General features: G+C 42.1%; 1 protein-coding gene across 1 annotated transcript in view; it reads left to right on the top strand.

The window, feature by feature from the left end:
* citb (citron rho-interacting serine/threonine kinase b) overlaps positions 1 to 13,911 on the top strand; it is a 48,832-nt gene extending 34,921 nt beyond the window's left edge. Inside the window, 17 exon segments of the mRNA XM_085424848.1 lie at positions 674 to 844; positions 3,905 to 4,085; positions 6,265 to 6,353; positions 6,446 to 6,550; positions 6,660 to 6,829; positions 7,225 to 7,269; positions 8,802 to 8,882; positions 9,158 to 9,293; positions 9,614 to 9,753; positions 9,836 to 9,928; positions 10,113 to 10,221; positions 10,346 to 10,474; positions 10,953 to 11,033; positions 11,178 to 11,256; positions 11,347 to 11,520; positions 11,735 to 12,023; positions 13,668 to 13,911. Of these exon segments, the coding sequence (XP_085280974.1) occupies positions 674 to 844; positions 3,905 to 4,085; positions 6,265 to 6,353; positions 6,446 to 6,550; positions 6,660 to 6,829; positions 7,225 to 7,269; positions 8,802 to 8,882; positions 9,158 to 9,293; positions 9,614 to 9,753; positions 9,836 to 9,928; positions 10,113 to 10,221; positions 10,346 to 10,474; positions 10,953 to 11,033; positions 11,178 to 11,256; positions 11,347 to 11,520; positions 11,735 to 12,023; positions 13,668 to 13,691 (2,096 nt within the window). The 3' untranslated portion in view covers positions 13,692 to 13,911.
* The last annotated feature ends 1,229 nt before the right edge of the window (positions 13,912 to 15,140 follow it).

Here is a 15,140-nt window from a genome sequence, read left to right as displayed (position 1 = left end):
ACAACAGCACTATGTGATGCTAGGATTTCGGAGCTTATACGCATCTATTAGTGAGATATGGCTCTATTGATTATTCCATTCTACTATGATTTACTCACTGATTTGGTCTCTTTCATACTTTGCTCATGCAACATCACATTAAGGTAGTTTTGTATGAGAAAAATACAAACGGGGCCATATTCATCAGTAACTTAACAACAATATTCAATAGATACATGAAATAAAGTGCTCACGTTTTTCTTTCTTTCCATGTTGGTTGTACACACAAGATTTGTAAATTTCATACTGATTGACATTATTATATCAATAAGCGTGATCGTTTTGTTGCCATAATAATGACGTGAAATTTTTCAACCATCTTTAATGCAGAATGCAGTTCGCTGATGCTGACTGGATAATGCCTTTAAAATGCTGCAGTGTGTGGGCACAAGCAGAGGGACTGACAAAATGAAGAATCTGTTTCAAGCATTTCCGTCTTCAGAGTACTTGCATTAATGCATTTTGCCAAACATGTACCACTCCTTTTGGAAAGCTTTTGTTTTTTTTTTGTTGAACTGATCTCATAGATGGTATGGCATGATGCACTGAGGTTTTAAAGCGATGGATGTACCTGACAGAGTAAGACATGCTGGCGCTGCCTGCCCTGATTGTGTTCCCTGCTGACTGTATTCAGAGTATAGCCGTCGCTTGAAGGACAGTCAGAGAGACAGAGAGAGGGAGAGAGAGAGGGTGATGCACCACAACACGCCTCACCGCTTCACAGTGGGACTCAACATGAGAGCTGCCAAGTGTACCGTGTGCCTGGATACTGTGCACTTTGGTCGTCAGGCAGCTACCTGTCTTGGTAAGTTACAGTTGTGCTCACAAGGACTATCAACTAGACAGTGATGTATACCTTCACATAAACCATATTTTAACTTCTTGCTATATTACATTTTTCCACACATTTTCTGAAAGCATGCCTCATACTGTCAGAACTCTACACACAAATCAAAAAACACACACACAATGTGCAGAACTCTTCAATTCTCCTGCAAAATGAAACTTTACATTCAAAACAATGTAAATGGAATTTTGTTTTCAAATGACACATGAATAGACATTTATAAGAACCAGTTGAACACTGATGTGCTTACAGTTTTTTCTGAATGCTTAAACCCTAACTGTGATTCCTGTAGCACAATCTCTAAAACTATTCAGACTTATAGCAAAACCACTCACTGAGTTTGCAAAACTAAAAGCACATAAACTGCTTTGCACTCAGTTTGCAATTTTGTAACACACACTTTGCAAAACGGTAGGCACAATTCACTGCACAACACTCAATTACCAAATTTCCAACACACTCCTAGCAAAAGTATACACATGTATGGCTATCATTAACACTAATTTGCCAACTGTCTGGCACACTTTCACATGTGAAAACTTTTTTAGATAATTAGTTCACTTTGCAATCAGCCTAAGCACTATAATACAGGTAAGCTGTGTGTGCGGAGTACAATGGAGGGAGCAGAAAGAGTGAGAAGTAGAGGAGGCCGAGGAAGAGGACGTGGAGGTGAAGAAGTAGGATGAAGAGGACGACAAGGACAAGGAGGAGCAAGAGGAAGACGAGGAGGGGGGAGAGGAAGATGAGGAGGGGAGAGAGGAGGATGAGGAGGGGGGAGAGGAAGGGTAGGAAGAGTAGGAAATAGAATTGCTGATGACATCAGAGCTACAATAGTGGACCATGTAATCAACCGTGGAATGACCCTGAGGGTAGCTGGCCAACGGGTCCAGCCTAACTCGAGCCGCTACACTGTAGCAAGTACCATAAGGACATCTTGAAATGAGAATCGGTTAGTACAGTCACTTCGCACAAAGATTTGTATCACCGCCATATGCCAATGAGAAACACACCAATACCATTGATGTAAAAATACTGAAATTGTTACTTTACAGAATTGCTAGATGACCAGATGCTGGGGGCAGAGGAAGCATGTTCACTGCAGACCAAGTAACCCATATAGTCATTATGGCGATTGCAAATAATCCTATACTTGGAAATGAACACTTGTGTTTGTTTTGATGTGTTTCAAGTACACCAGTACTTGAAGTTTGGATCCCTCTATGCTTATGGATCTATGACAGAAGTATGAGCTCAAACTGACATAGCCTACCTTGTGCACAGAGAAAGCAAAAGCCAGATGTGTTTTGTATTCATACCATCAGTGTGCAGTTGGCGCATTGTGTGCTTAGTAGATGATGGCTTGTGTGTACTGTTTGATACGGAAACACCATTTTTACGAAGGTGTGAAGAGTTAATCTAGCTGTGTTTGCTTTTGCAAGAGAACTACAATGTTTTGATTATTGGGTGACAGGTTTTCTTATTTGTGTGAAGAGTTTTGCAAAATTAGCCAATAGTTACAAAAAATGTGCTTAAGCAATCAGAAAAAACTGTAAGCGTAACGCTTGGCTTTTTCCCCGCCCATATAAATCTGGAGAGGATCCTATCCCATTCTGCAAAGTATCTATCAGGGCTTTCTATAGAAACAGCCTGGAACAAAAAGCTCTGATTTCGTAATTGCAATTATGTGTGAAAGGTGTTTAGCAATGTGGTTAGTATGCAAAGTTGGGCAACTGAGTTTACAATTTTGAAAAGTTCAACACTGAACAAAAAAGGCTTACGTTAAGTCATTATGATGACTGGAGACGAAGTGGTCATAGTGTTTTACATTAAGCACATCAGTGTTTAACTGGTTCTTATAAATGTCTATTCATGTGATGGTTTGTGTGTCATTTGAAAACAAAACGCCATTTTGACAAGAAATTACATTGTTTTGAATGTAGAGTTTCATTTTGCAGGAGAATTGAAGGGTTTTGCTCGTTGTGTGTGTGTTTTTTTGATTTGTGTGCAGAGTTCTGACAATATGAGGGATGTTTTCAGGAAATGTGTGTAAACAATTGAGAAAAAATGTATGTTGCTGTCTCTCCGTCTTCTATTTGCCAGACTGAATCCTGATTCATCTTTCAAAATATATCCCATGGAGGTTTCCATGGAATCCATTTCAAACACTCTATAATAGATAATAGATAAGTAGTGATACAGAAAGACAGACTAATGAAATAGTGTATTTACAGTATATGCACTCCAGATATATGTGCACTATTACAATATAGTCTACAGTACTGCAAGAGTACCATCTGTAACAACCTAGCCAACAGTAAGAGTAGGCCTATGGGCACAGAACTGTACTGGAAGAGTCGCTGGTTACAGGTTACACTCGCACATACTGATATCGTAGATCTTTAAGTCTTGCAGAGGGTCTGATCACATCATTAGAAACATGTGTGTTCAGCTGTGAGTTGCTGTGTGTAAAAGATGACAGCTGTGTTGAAGTTGTGCTCACATTTTGCTGCCAGTGTTTACAGTTTTGCAACACACATGTGAAATGTGTTTAGTGACTAAGGATATGTTTAAGGTTTTGAAAAACAGAGTGTATGAGTTTTGCAAATCGTGTCTAAGTACCTGAACCGTGTTTAAGGTTTGGCCAAAAGACTATTTGATAGCTTAGAGAATGGAGTTTAGTGTTTTACCAATTCAGAAAAACTGTGATAAGACCAAAGTTGACATTAGCCTTTCTGTCTGTGTTTTGAAGTTTTCCATTTTACAATGAAAGTCATCATTCTGGGTTTTAATAGCAGCATTTCATCTTTAAATCTTTACATTAGTGAACACATATACAAAATGTTCAGTCTTTGACGGTTTGCAGATGTTTAACAGTTGGCAAACACAAGCTTTTTTCACAAGAAGAGAGCATTTTTATGGACAGATAAACCTACTGTGCATTCTCCTTACGCTGATAGTGTTAACACGCTCTCCTTTTAGACTGGCGGTGTCAGTAGTGTCGCTCTGCTCTCTCCTCAGAATGCCATGCATTGTGCCACCCGAAATGCTCCCCCTGCCTTCCAGCCACATGCGGGATGTCCAGTGACTGCTCCCTGCATCTGTCTGAGGGCCTGTGTCGAGATAAGAGCAGCGCACCGGGCCAGCAGCTGAAAGAGGCCGGCGGACACATGCACTTGGAGGGCTGGATGAAACAGCCCAGGTTAGCTGTGGACACAGTGGTGTCTGACTCAGTCTTTGCTCACTTGCATTATTATATATCAAGACCGTCCTACACATCACCTGCCGAAACAGCTGCACATAAATCTGCAGTTCTAATGTGCAGACTTCACACATACCCGTTTTTTTTAAGTGAGTTAAACCTCCAGCAGTGAGATGAGATGAATGTGAGACACGATTTAACAAAATCTGACAAATTAGAGCATTATAGTGTCTGATAAATATCAACCTTAGATTTTGAATATTAGTAGTAGTAAAAGTACAAATTTCAAAACTTTTTTTTTGCCTTTTTTTCTGTAATTCTCCAGTTCTCAGTTTCACTTTGTGTTACTGTGTATTTGGCTTCTTCTTTATTGTTTTTTTAATGCCATGTTTACAAACAGTGATTTTTTTCTGAGCATCTGATCTTTTCATCCACATGTGTTACATTTCACAACGGTAGAGATTTACAAACGAGGAGTGTCCGTACAAACAGCTTTAAAAATTAAAAAAGACAACAAGAGTGGATACATCACACAGCATTTTATACATCTGATGTTTCGTACGTACAGTCATGTGAAAAAGAAATGACACCCAAGACGGCAAAGTTATCTCAGGACTCACCTGGTCTTTAGCAGATCTTCTAGTTAAGTAAATACTAAATTAGGGGATTTACATATTGTATACATCATTAACAAAAACGTAATAAATCAAACAATATGCCAATATGCAGAAACAGTGTGTGGAAAAACAAAGTCCACCTGTACTCAATTACGAGGGAACGTAGCAGCCAGCTGCTGCTAATCACATATATTGATTAATTGATGGTCAACAAGCGAGAGCAACTCACATGCTCACAGCTGTAAAAGCAGAAGTTTTGGAACATTTGGGTGTGTGTTACAGTGTCAAGGAGGAAAGACATCAGTGATGATCTTAAAGAAGCAATCGTTAGTACCTGCCAATCTGGGAAGGGCCATGAGTTACATACATTTCCATACAATATGGAGTCTGTCAATCTACAGTGAGGGAGCTATATGTGTAACACACGGGGAACACTAAAGCAGTCGCGCCAGAATGTCCTGCTAAAAAGAAAGATTCTTTAAAATACAAGGGGGAGCAAGCGAGTCAGATACCCAGGGCACAGAGATGAAGCAGGACATTCTGATCAGAAACAGTTTATTACTAGACCAGGGAGCACAAATAAAACATCCTTAAAATGTACATAATAAAATGTTGTCAATCTAGTAAAACAATCCTAAAACCCGTAAAACTACCATTTTCTACATTCACTAAAAACCCCCTGCTATAATTATGCCACATGTTCATTATGGGTCCATCAGCAGGCCATGAATTCCAGCTTTAGAGCAGAGTTCACGCCAGCCCCGTCTTCGGCAGACAAGGAAGAGCCTCCCATCTTCTTGTCCTTCCACTGGCCCATCATATCCCAGCCCAGCTTGCGTTCTGCACCCGAATCCATCATGCGACCACCGCCACAGCTCCCCTTGCGTCGGTGTCCTGTAAAATAACAAACAGGGGCCAGAATAATGGTTCCAGAAGCAGCCGTGGCTCATGGCCATGGCGACCTTCTCCCAACCCAGCTGCACCCAGTAAACAACAGTAGAGACCCTACTCACAAATGCAGGTAAACCTCTGCCCTGCTGCCAATCACACGCGTTGTCTCCTACTGTTGCCATTCCATGAGGTCAGGACTGGGTCGCCGGGTCACGCTGGCCATCTAGCATTAACTTTCCAGTCTGGGGCCTCTCTCCTTCAGTGCTCAGCTAGCCTGCTTTTAAAAGGTCTTTACACAGCTGATAGGCCACCTCTGGACACACCCCTGCCTCAGCAGGTGGTCCCGATCAGCTAATTTGTCCCATGTGTAGCCAGTCCACAGTGGATTAAAAACTATGTCACATAAAACACTAAAAACCATGCAATAGAAACAGAATAAAACCATGCAAATAAAACGACACACATAAATAAACACTAAAAATCAGAATAAAAACAATATACAAGATAAATACAAATTTCCACTGTGTGAAATCTGCACCCATGTCCTCTAACTGATCAGGTGGCCTGATGTTACTGAGAACAACTCCTCATAGGCCCTCACAATAATACTCCGTCTGGTAAAATCCACTCATCTGTCTTCACAGTGGTGTTGTCGTCTTGTGTTTTTGCAGGAATGGCAAACGAGGCCAGGGCTGGGAGAGGAAATATGTGGTCCTGGATGGGACTAAAATATCCATCTATGAGATAGAGCCCAGAGAAGGTGACATGTTTAGCTGTCTGGATTTTTAGATAGATGGAAAGTTATTAGAGTGGGCACCAGTGCTTATGAATCTCCTTATGTGTGTTGCTCAGACTCAGTGAAACCACTGGAGGAGTTTGAATTGTGTCTGTCAGATGGGGAGGTGGTGGTTCATGGAGCAGTGGGAGCATCTGAACTACCAAACACTGCCAAGTCAGGTAGATGTGAAGTGTACCAGGCAGCCTTTGCCTTCCCAATGTTGTTCAAAAGTCTGTCAAATATTAATCATTTGAAGTCGTGTCATACTTTATTCTCTCTGTGTGTCAGATGTTCCTTATGTCCTAAAGCTGGAGTCACGGTGTCACACTCCCTGTTGGCCTGGTCAGGCTGTTTACTTCATGGCTCCCAGTTTCCCAGACAAACAGCGCTGGGTGGCTGTGATGGAGTCTGTGGTGGCTGCGGGCCGAGCCTCCCGGGAGAAGGCAGAGGCTGACGCAGTGAGTATCTCCAGAGCAGGCGAACGCAACCCGGGGCAGCTCGCTCTCTGTCTTTAATGTCTCCTGACTCAATTCATATCCGGCCGTGGTCACAACTGTCGCGTCTGTGGTCGTAAACATGATATTTGACTGTGTTGGTGCTGTTCACCATGAGCAGATTTCCCCTCCGTAGACTATTTAAGACGTAGGTTTCGAGCTTAAAGTTTAACGGGTAGTTTCGCTTACGTGCGTCATTAATTGTCCCTTTCTTCTCTCTTCTTTTGTCTTTCTCTCCTCTCTCTTTGTCTCTCTCGCCTGTGTTTGTTGCTTTTTCATCGTGACACATTGTATGTCCGGCATATGGGCGTGTTTTGTCGATTTGCTCTATTCCTACCCATGTGTCACTGCACACATAGGCTGCTGTGTCCAAAAGACAAATGGTTCTGTCTCCACTGGTCCAGGTAAACAGTTAGACACGAGACATTTTGACACACACGAGCACTGCACATCCTACACGAGGCACGCTGTAGTGCATGAGTCTGTCATTTCGTTGGCTGTCACCTGCCCCCCACCCTGCTGTCACTTCACTTGCTGTGACCACTTCTCACTTTCACTATCCTTTGCTGTATCCTGAACAAACTCTCAAATATTCTTCCCTGTCTCCGATGTCCTTTTTTCTAACCACAGTACACAAATATTCGCCAAGATGTCTGATCATCTTTGGGTTGAATCTCTGCAGCTGTCCTGTCCGGAGGAGCAGGGACCGCACTGCCGAGTTTTACCTGTTTGTGTACTTGTCTGCGTTGTTACCTCTGCCCTTTCTGCACACTCCTCTGAGGGAGGCTGGGACTCAAGTCACTTGACTTAACCAAGAGACGCAAGTCATATTCTTACTAATCTTTAAAAGAAAAAAGCAACGACAAGATCTAGAGCTGAATGTGGTAATATTAAAATTACATGAAACTAATGTTGTCCAAGTAATTTTTTCTCATCCTCATTAACTTGTAAATTCAGGTTGATATGAGTGAAACGACGAGTGAAACCTCATGTGTCAGTCATGGAGTTCATCTGAAGTCACCTTATGGGTGACTCTGTAAACGGCAATGCTCATTTTTCATAATTTACTCTATTTATAGACCAATCACTGAAATTGTATAAGCACTATGAATGTGATGGACATGAGCTTAGTACATCTGTCATCCATATAAATCAGCACAGATGCTGATTGGGTACACAGGCGAGTGAGGCCTAAAGCTTGCTACTGTACTTCTACCCAATCCCTAAAGGAGTTCAAATTCCTATCAGACTCAATTGCCACCTTTTAATATTAATAGTTTAAGTTGCTATGGCGACTGTCCTAATCTGCTTGACCCTCTCATCTCAGCTTGCAGCTGTATGTATCTAATTCTGTTGTATATGTGTAGAAGATATCAGCAGCGTATGAGCTGGAACACTGACTCAGTAATGAGGGAGCCGGCGGTGATGCTGATTAGTGTTAATAATGACTCTTGTTTAAACGCAGTAGAGCTTGTAGACTTTGATCCTTTCACTCTGATCATTTGTGTAAACATTACGTTTTTGCAATCTGTACTTGACCACTGGCAAAATATTTACTTCATTTATTCATTTCGAATGTAAAATCTTGTTCTCAGCTTCGTAGGAGTCGCTAATGTTTATTAAAAGTATCTTTTATTCCCTTTAATGCTGACAAGTGGTACAAAATTACTTTATTACAAATGAAAGCATCGTTTCGTTGGTACTGTAGAGCCTCTGAATAAAACAGCGTGCTATTAAAGGTCTAACAAGTATAACTTTCTATCCGTGACCTGAAGCTGAAGACCGCTTGTGACTTGGTCCCACGTCTGACACTGTGATTCTGAACCCAGTCCTCCAGCCATCCAGCCCCTCCCGTCCTGCTCCTCTGTTCCCTCCTACCCAAGGTCACGTGGAGGTCGTGATCCAGCTGACCCTTCACCCCTCTCTGTTCTTTCAGAAGCTGCTGGGAAACTCTCTGCTGAAGCTGGAGGGAGATGACAGGCTGGACATTAACTGCACCCTTCCGCTCACAGATCAGGTAGGAACATGTTTTATATGCTATAAAATGATATTCATATGTAACTACATATATATTTATTAGAAAATATGTTTACTTCTTAATTGTGCATTTTAAGCAGTAGAAAATGACATGATCTGCAGTTGCAGGTGTATTCAGGAGAAGAACGATGTATTGGAGCATGGAGCAGATGCTCGGGGCTCTCTGCCAGGATTTGCCGCATGTTGCTCCAGTTTGAAATGTCACCACGTTCACCTGAATTTTTTTTTTTTGTGTGTTTCGCTGCTGTGCCGCAGATCGTTCTGGTGGGCTCTGAAGAGGGGCTGTATGCGCTGAATGTTATCAAGAACTCCCTGACTCACATTCCTGGCCTGGGGTCAGTCTTTCAGATCTACATCATCAAAGAGCAGGAGAAACTGCTGATGATTGTTGGTGAGAGGCCCAGCTTTGGTATTTTCAGTAGAAAATAAATGTCTGCTGAGCAGCAGGAGTCGACTCTAGATTTTCATTCGCTGAGACAGTCACAGTGTCGGTCGTAAATCAAAAGGTCAATATCTGCTGCCATTACAAATAATTGGCATAATTGATGAAGTGCAATTATTATGCATCATTTAAACTGAAAGGTTGGTCTGCCATACTAATAACTTTGGAGAAACTTGTAAATATCTTGTTACACAAGACAGCAGGGTGGCTTAAAAGTGACTAATGTCTTTATCCTTGAACAAGCTATGTGTAATGTCTGTGTGCTGCAGGGGATGAGCGAGCGCTGTGTCTGGTGGAGATTAAAAGAGTGAAGCAGTCTCTGGCCCAGTCCCACCTGCCTAGCCAGTCTGAACTGGCTCCATACATCTTTGAGACTGTGAAAGGCTGCCATCTGTTTGCTGCAGGAAAGGTAGTTCTTCTGTCTTTGCATGAATGCTGTTTTCATGGTTGAAATGTGACCGTACGTACGAGCGTGTGCATTCTCTTTACAGATAGACAACACGCCTTGTATATGTGCTGCAATGCCAAACAAAATAACCATTCTGCGCTACAATGAAAATCTTAGCAAATACTGCATTCGTAAGGTGAGTATGACACAGTACAGTCTGTTATACTGTTGAAAGTATGTCATGCTTTTTTTCTTTTGACCAAACAAAGGTAACGTTTGGTTTTAAAGTGGATAAATCTTCTACCATCAAAACATTTTCTACTACTAGATGTGCTTCAAAGTACTGGCTTTCCCTCACCACCTAATTCTTTACCTCACAGGAAATTGAAACTCTGGAGCCCTGCAGCTGCATCCATCTGACCAGTTACAGCATCATCATCGGCACAAACAAGTTCTACGAGATTGAAATGAAGCAATTTGTACTTGAGGGTGAAGTACTTCTTTATGCCTTTAATGCTTCCAGGATCAAATCAGTTACCAGCCAGTCACAGGATGATATTTTACGGTTGTTGGATCACTGTGTGGCTTTTAACCTCAGCTTTTTCCGCTGCAGAATTCTTGGACAAGAACGACGTTTCGTTGGCCCCGGCTGTGTTTGCAGCCTCGTCTCACAGTTTTCCCATCGCCATCATGCAGGTGGCCAGCAGCATGCAGAAGGAGGAATATCTTCTGTGTTTTCACGGTAAATCCATAGGAACTGAGCTCCATGAGCTCATGAGATACGATTAGCCAAGTCAGTGCAACAGAAGGGGTTTTTCTTCTAACCTGGCTAGATCGAAACATGTTTCAGGCTCCAAGTGTTTTACATTTTCAGCTGGGTGAATGTGTTTTACACATGCATCCTGTTGTGCTAGTAGTACTGCAGTTTCAGAAGCACAAACTGTTAGTGTCCCAGGATTTTTAATGCACTCGTTGCATAGTGGTTACCACTCCGACACTCCAAAGACATGTACTTACTGGGGATAGGTTACTGATTCTAAATGTCTATTCTAGGTATACATCTATAAATAATAAATGCTAATCTGGGTATATAAGCTGAATAACATTTTTCGGGATTAAAGCTATTATATTATAAAAGTGTGCTTAAAATACTGCTGTCTGCACACAGTGTTTTGTCTGTAAGAGTATGATGAAGAGTGCAGCAAATGTTTCTGTGGCAGAGTTTGGAGTGTTCGTGGACTCGTATGGACGAAGAAGCCGCACTGAGGAAATCAAGTGGAGCCGTTTGCCTCTGTCGTTTGGTAACTGCTGTTTCTTTCATCTTAATTCTCTCATTGAATTAAAAAAAACAAACAAAACAAAAAAAAAAAAAAAAAACAAAACACACCATTAACTGTACCAAATCCACTAAATAACTAAATAATTGTGTGTGTCGTCTGTTGCAGCCTACAGAGAGCCCTACCTGTTTGTCACCTACTTCAACTCCTTGGATGTCATCGAGGTGCAGGGGCACGCTGCTCTGGGGTGAGACACAGTGGCCTCTTTGTGCCACATCTTACACTCGTTGAGTTTACTTCTCAGCTGCATTTCCCTCAATTTGGTCTTTTCTTCCAGTCCTACAGTGCTGGCACACCTAGATATTCCAAATCCACGTTACCTGGGCCCAGCTATTTCCTCTGGGGCAATTTACCTCGCCTCCTCCTACCAGAACAAACTGCGGGTCATCTGCTGTAAGGGAAGTCTGATCAGAGAGTCTGGGGAGCTCCAGAGGACCGGGTCCAGTCGAGGGTCAGTTCACTCTGTCATGTTTGCTCACTTTAATCCAGTTTAAACAAAGAAAAAAAATATTTCAGTGACAGTCGGAGTGAGTTAAACATTCAAACACAAAACAAATCACCCAAAAAGTCCTGAGCGCTTGTATTGTCTGCTAAAAATCACTGGAAGGTTGGCTTTGCTATGTCTGCTACCATCCATGGTGTGTTTTTGTTGTTGTTGTCAACAGTAGTCCCAGTAAGCGGTGTCCACCCACCTACACAGAGCACATCTCTAAGCGTCTGACCTCAGGCCCCGGCAGCCATGACGGCTTGCATCGGGAGCCGAGCACCCCACATCGTTATCGGGAGGGCCGCACAGAGTTCAGAAGAGACAAGTCTCCTGCCCGGCCTCTGGACCGGGAGAAGTCACCGGGCAGGGTGTTGGACAGCCGCAGGGAGAGGTCTCCTGGAAGATTCGGAGACAGCAGTCGACTCCACGCTGGTTCTGTCCGAACCCAGCTCGCACCTGTTAACAAGGTATGCAGAAGTTTCCGGTCGGCCTGTGGATGCGCTAAGGATTATTATGAACAAAATCAAACTGCCCTTCTGGTAGAAAGGGCATCCAAATATTTAATGAGTATGTTCTGCCTTGGATTTGATCAGACAAAAACAGTCCTATTCTTGATATGGCAACACAAAGCTGTTCTGCTGAATGTGGATACATCATTCTGACATGTTTCCAGATGTCTTCTCCCCGGTTATTTCTGTCAATGTGCAGAAAAATACAGTTTATATCTGTAAAGTGTGGAAACTGTTGCGCTTTCACAAAGTCTTCTGAAGAGGCTCAAGCTCCAGCTCCAGCAGCGCTTGTGCTATAAAGAGCAAACTTACTGCTTAGTCAGCATGTTTGAGGTCATCCTGGTGAAGACTGCAAGAAAAAACCTTGCTCTTTATGCTGCATGTCTGTGAAGGTTCTCAGTCATCCAGGTCATCGTAGTCAAAGGAGCTTGCAAAGAAAAGCGTCTGGACTTCTTTAAGTTGCTTGAAAGTCTTTGTGCTGCAGTGTTGCTGCTGGAGTTTCAGACTCTAGATTTTTGTTTGTTTTGTTTTTTTGTTTTTACAAACCTGTCTCAGCACAGATACATTTGTGCACATAACCACACACACAGTAGGTTATTTTGATTTTAACACAGTGACTCTGCAGACTGGTGTACACATGCGTGTGCTATGAGGAAGGCTAATCGTTATAGGGTCTGTCAATAAAACTGAATTGAATGAGTGAATTAAATAGGCTGGATCTCTTTTTCCATATCTAACAAGTTACTGTCTGCAGATGAAGTGCTGAACTATAGGTGAAATACACAACACAGGCTAAAGGCAAAACAGCTGATGTGTAGAGATGCAGAGAAATACTACATGAATGCGTTTGTGCTTTAAGCGCTGGGTTCAGTAAGACTGGGAGAAAGCCACGTGAATTTAAAAGCTGCGTCACTGCCCAGCATCAGGAAAAGGATCACCTCTGATTAGAGTTGCAGATTTTATTAAAATACTCCAGGCTGTGTAAGACAAATTCATCTGCAACCCCCAGTGGTGAGAGAGCAGGTAAAGAACAAATTTATAAAAAAAAAAAAATGAATTCAAAAAATGAAATTACTTTCTCGTTTTTTAAGGTTAATATGAATGAGGCTCAGTTGCCCTGTTTGAGGATAGATAATATTAAGTATTGTAACATGCAGACATCATGGGCTGCCTCTTGAGACATTTTTTATATAGTGTGTAACAAATCTGATAATAGAAGTCAAAATCTAACAAACAGGGAAAAAACAAAACAAAAAACACCTTCAAAGTGTGTGCATGCACACTGCTGAGGAAAAAACCCTATAATATGCACCTTGTACTGGGATTCCCTGCTTCCTTCCTGCTGTTCCAAATAAATATTACTAGCAGCAGCGATCAGGTGCAAAATAAGACAAGCTTTATTGTTAAATTTAGCAGTTTGCTGTAAACTTCAGTAAATCATGTTTGTACGATTCATTTAAATACATATCCAGTAAGGCTACTCACCTTTAGTTTCACAACTGATGCTGCAGCTCTTCAGTAAATACAGACAACACCAAACTATTCATGATGTTTAAGCCACAGTGACACGCTTTGACCTTTGCTCTTAATCTGTGTTTGCAGGTGTGGGATCAGTCGTCAGTGTGAGTCCACTTGCTGCTCCTGACTGGAGGTTGTAGAGAACCAACTGCAAAAGCCCTTATTCCACCCTGAGTGCAAGCGCGCACACACACACACACACACACACACACACACACACACACACTGCCTGTACATAGTGCAGCGTCAGTTCCTCGTTCAACCTCACAAAAACCTGCAACGGGAGACGTCTCCTGTGACAATCCTCTTGACACGTGCTTTTATGGGAGTTATCCCACAGTAGATTTGGTGGCAGGGAACCTACGCTGATCTACAGAAGCTACTTTCTATCTCCTCAAAGTTGTAAATATTGCTGTCGGAGTTTTTATAGATAAAAGGGAAGAGTCGGCTGGTAAAGCCATGTCTATTTTTTTTAAAAAATGAGTTTCTAAAGATGTTGCAGGGAGATTAACGCTGTCGCTGGCTAGGACGTACAATATCAACCTTACATAAGAATCTGAAATATCACAGGGTTTTTTCTCCGTTAAGAGAATTAAACTGACATTGAATTACTTTCATAGCTCACTAACGGAAGGGAGATCTGAGGAGGCAAGACTTTGCACACAAGATTGGATTTGATCAGGAGTTTAAAAGCTCATTTTTGTTACGCGACCAGATCAACCGTGTGGTCTTCTTGCCTGAATAGCCTTTGATATATAACTGCATAAGAGTGCTTCGACCGTCGTTGTCCGGCCATACTTTGTAAAACAATTATTAAGCAGTGTTTCGCTCCAAGTGTTCCTCGTGTTGTTTTTAGCAAACCTAAGAAAGAAACACGCAGCTCTGCCTCTGATGCCGGACGCCGTGCTGTCAGGCTGGCTCAAAGCGCCTCAGCTTGCTCTTAGTCCGCTGCTGCCGATTATGGTACAGATGTCCCGTTTCTGTGCAGTGATATGAAGTCTAGTAACCGTCAGGGGTCGTCACTTGCTTGTATCGTTTCTTTAGAGGCAGCAAGACCACCCCCCACTCATCACATCAGTGAGCATGACTAACTTAGAGCAGCACTGTCGCTTTTTGATCGATTCTCTTGGTTGTTCTTTTCTGTCATGTACTCACTTGGATTTGCATTCTATAAGTAGAAATTGATGTTAGACAGTGTAACTTAAGATTTTCTTGATTTTTAGAGCTGTATACCAGTACACGCATTAAACATGATTCTAGTGTCCGTTTTCTTCTTTGTGCGCTCTCAGTTGCAGATTCTCCACCACAGCAAGTTGTCAGTGAAAGCAGGTATCACCTAGCAAGCAAACAGTCACAGATTCATCTTCTAGTTTATTTCTTTAATTCTACAACAATGTAATTCTCTTTAAAAGGAAATCCAAAACAGAACAAAATATTCAGACTGAACAAGGAGCACTTGTTGTTACAGGAATTTGCTATGTACAGCCATACACTCGACAGACATGAGAAGGTTCAAAGTGCTTAACAGAGGGGGTGAGAGAGGAAGAAGAAAAAGCA

Source organism: Rhamphochromis longiceps, linkage group LG12 (genome assembly GCF_057381845.1).
Source record: "Rhamphochromis longiceps isolate RC_006_pf linkage group LG12, R_longiceps_female_GT1.1, whole genome shotgun sequence".
Taxonomy (NCBI): domain Eukaryota; kingdom Metazoa; phylum Chordata; class Actinopteri; order Cichliformes; family Cichlidae; genus Rhamphochromis; species Rhamphochromis longiceps.
The sequence above is the reverse complement of the archived record's forward strand: the minus strand, read 5'-3'. Positions and strand labels throughout refer to the sequence as shown.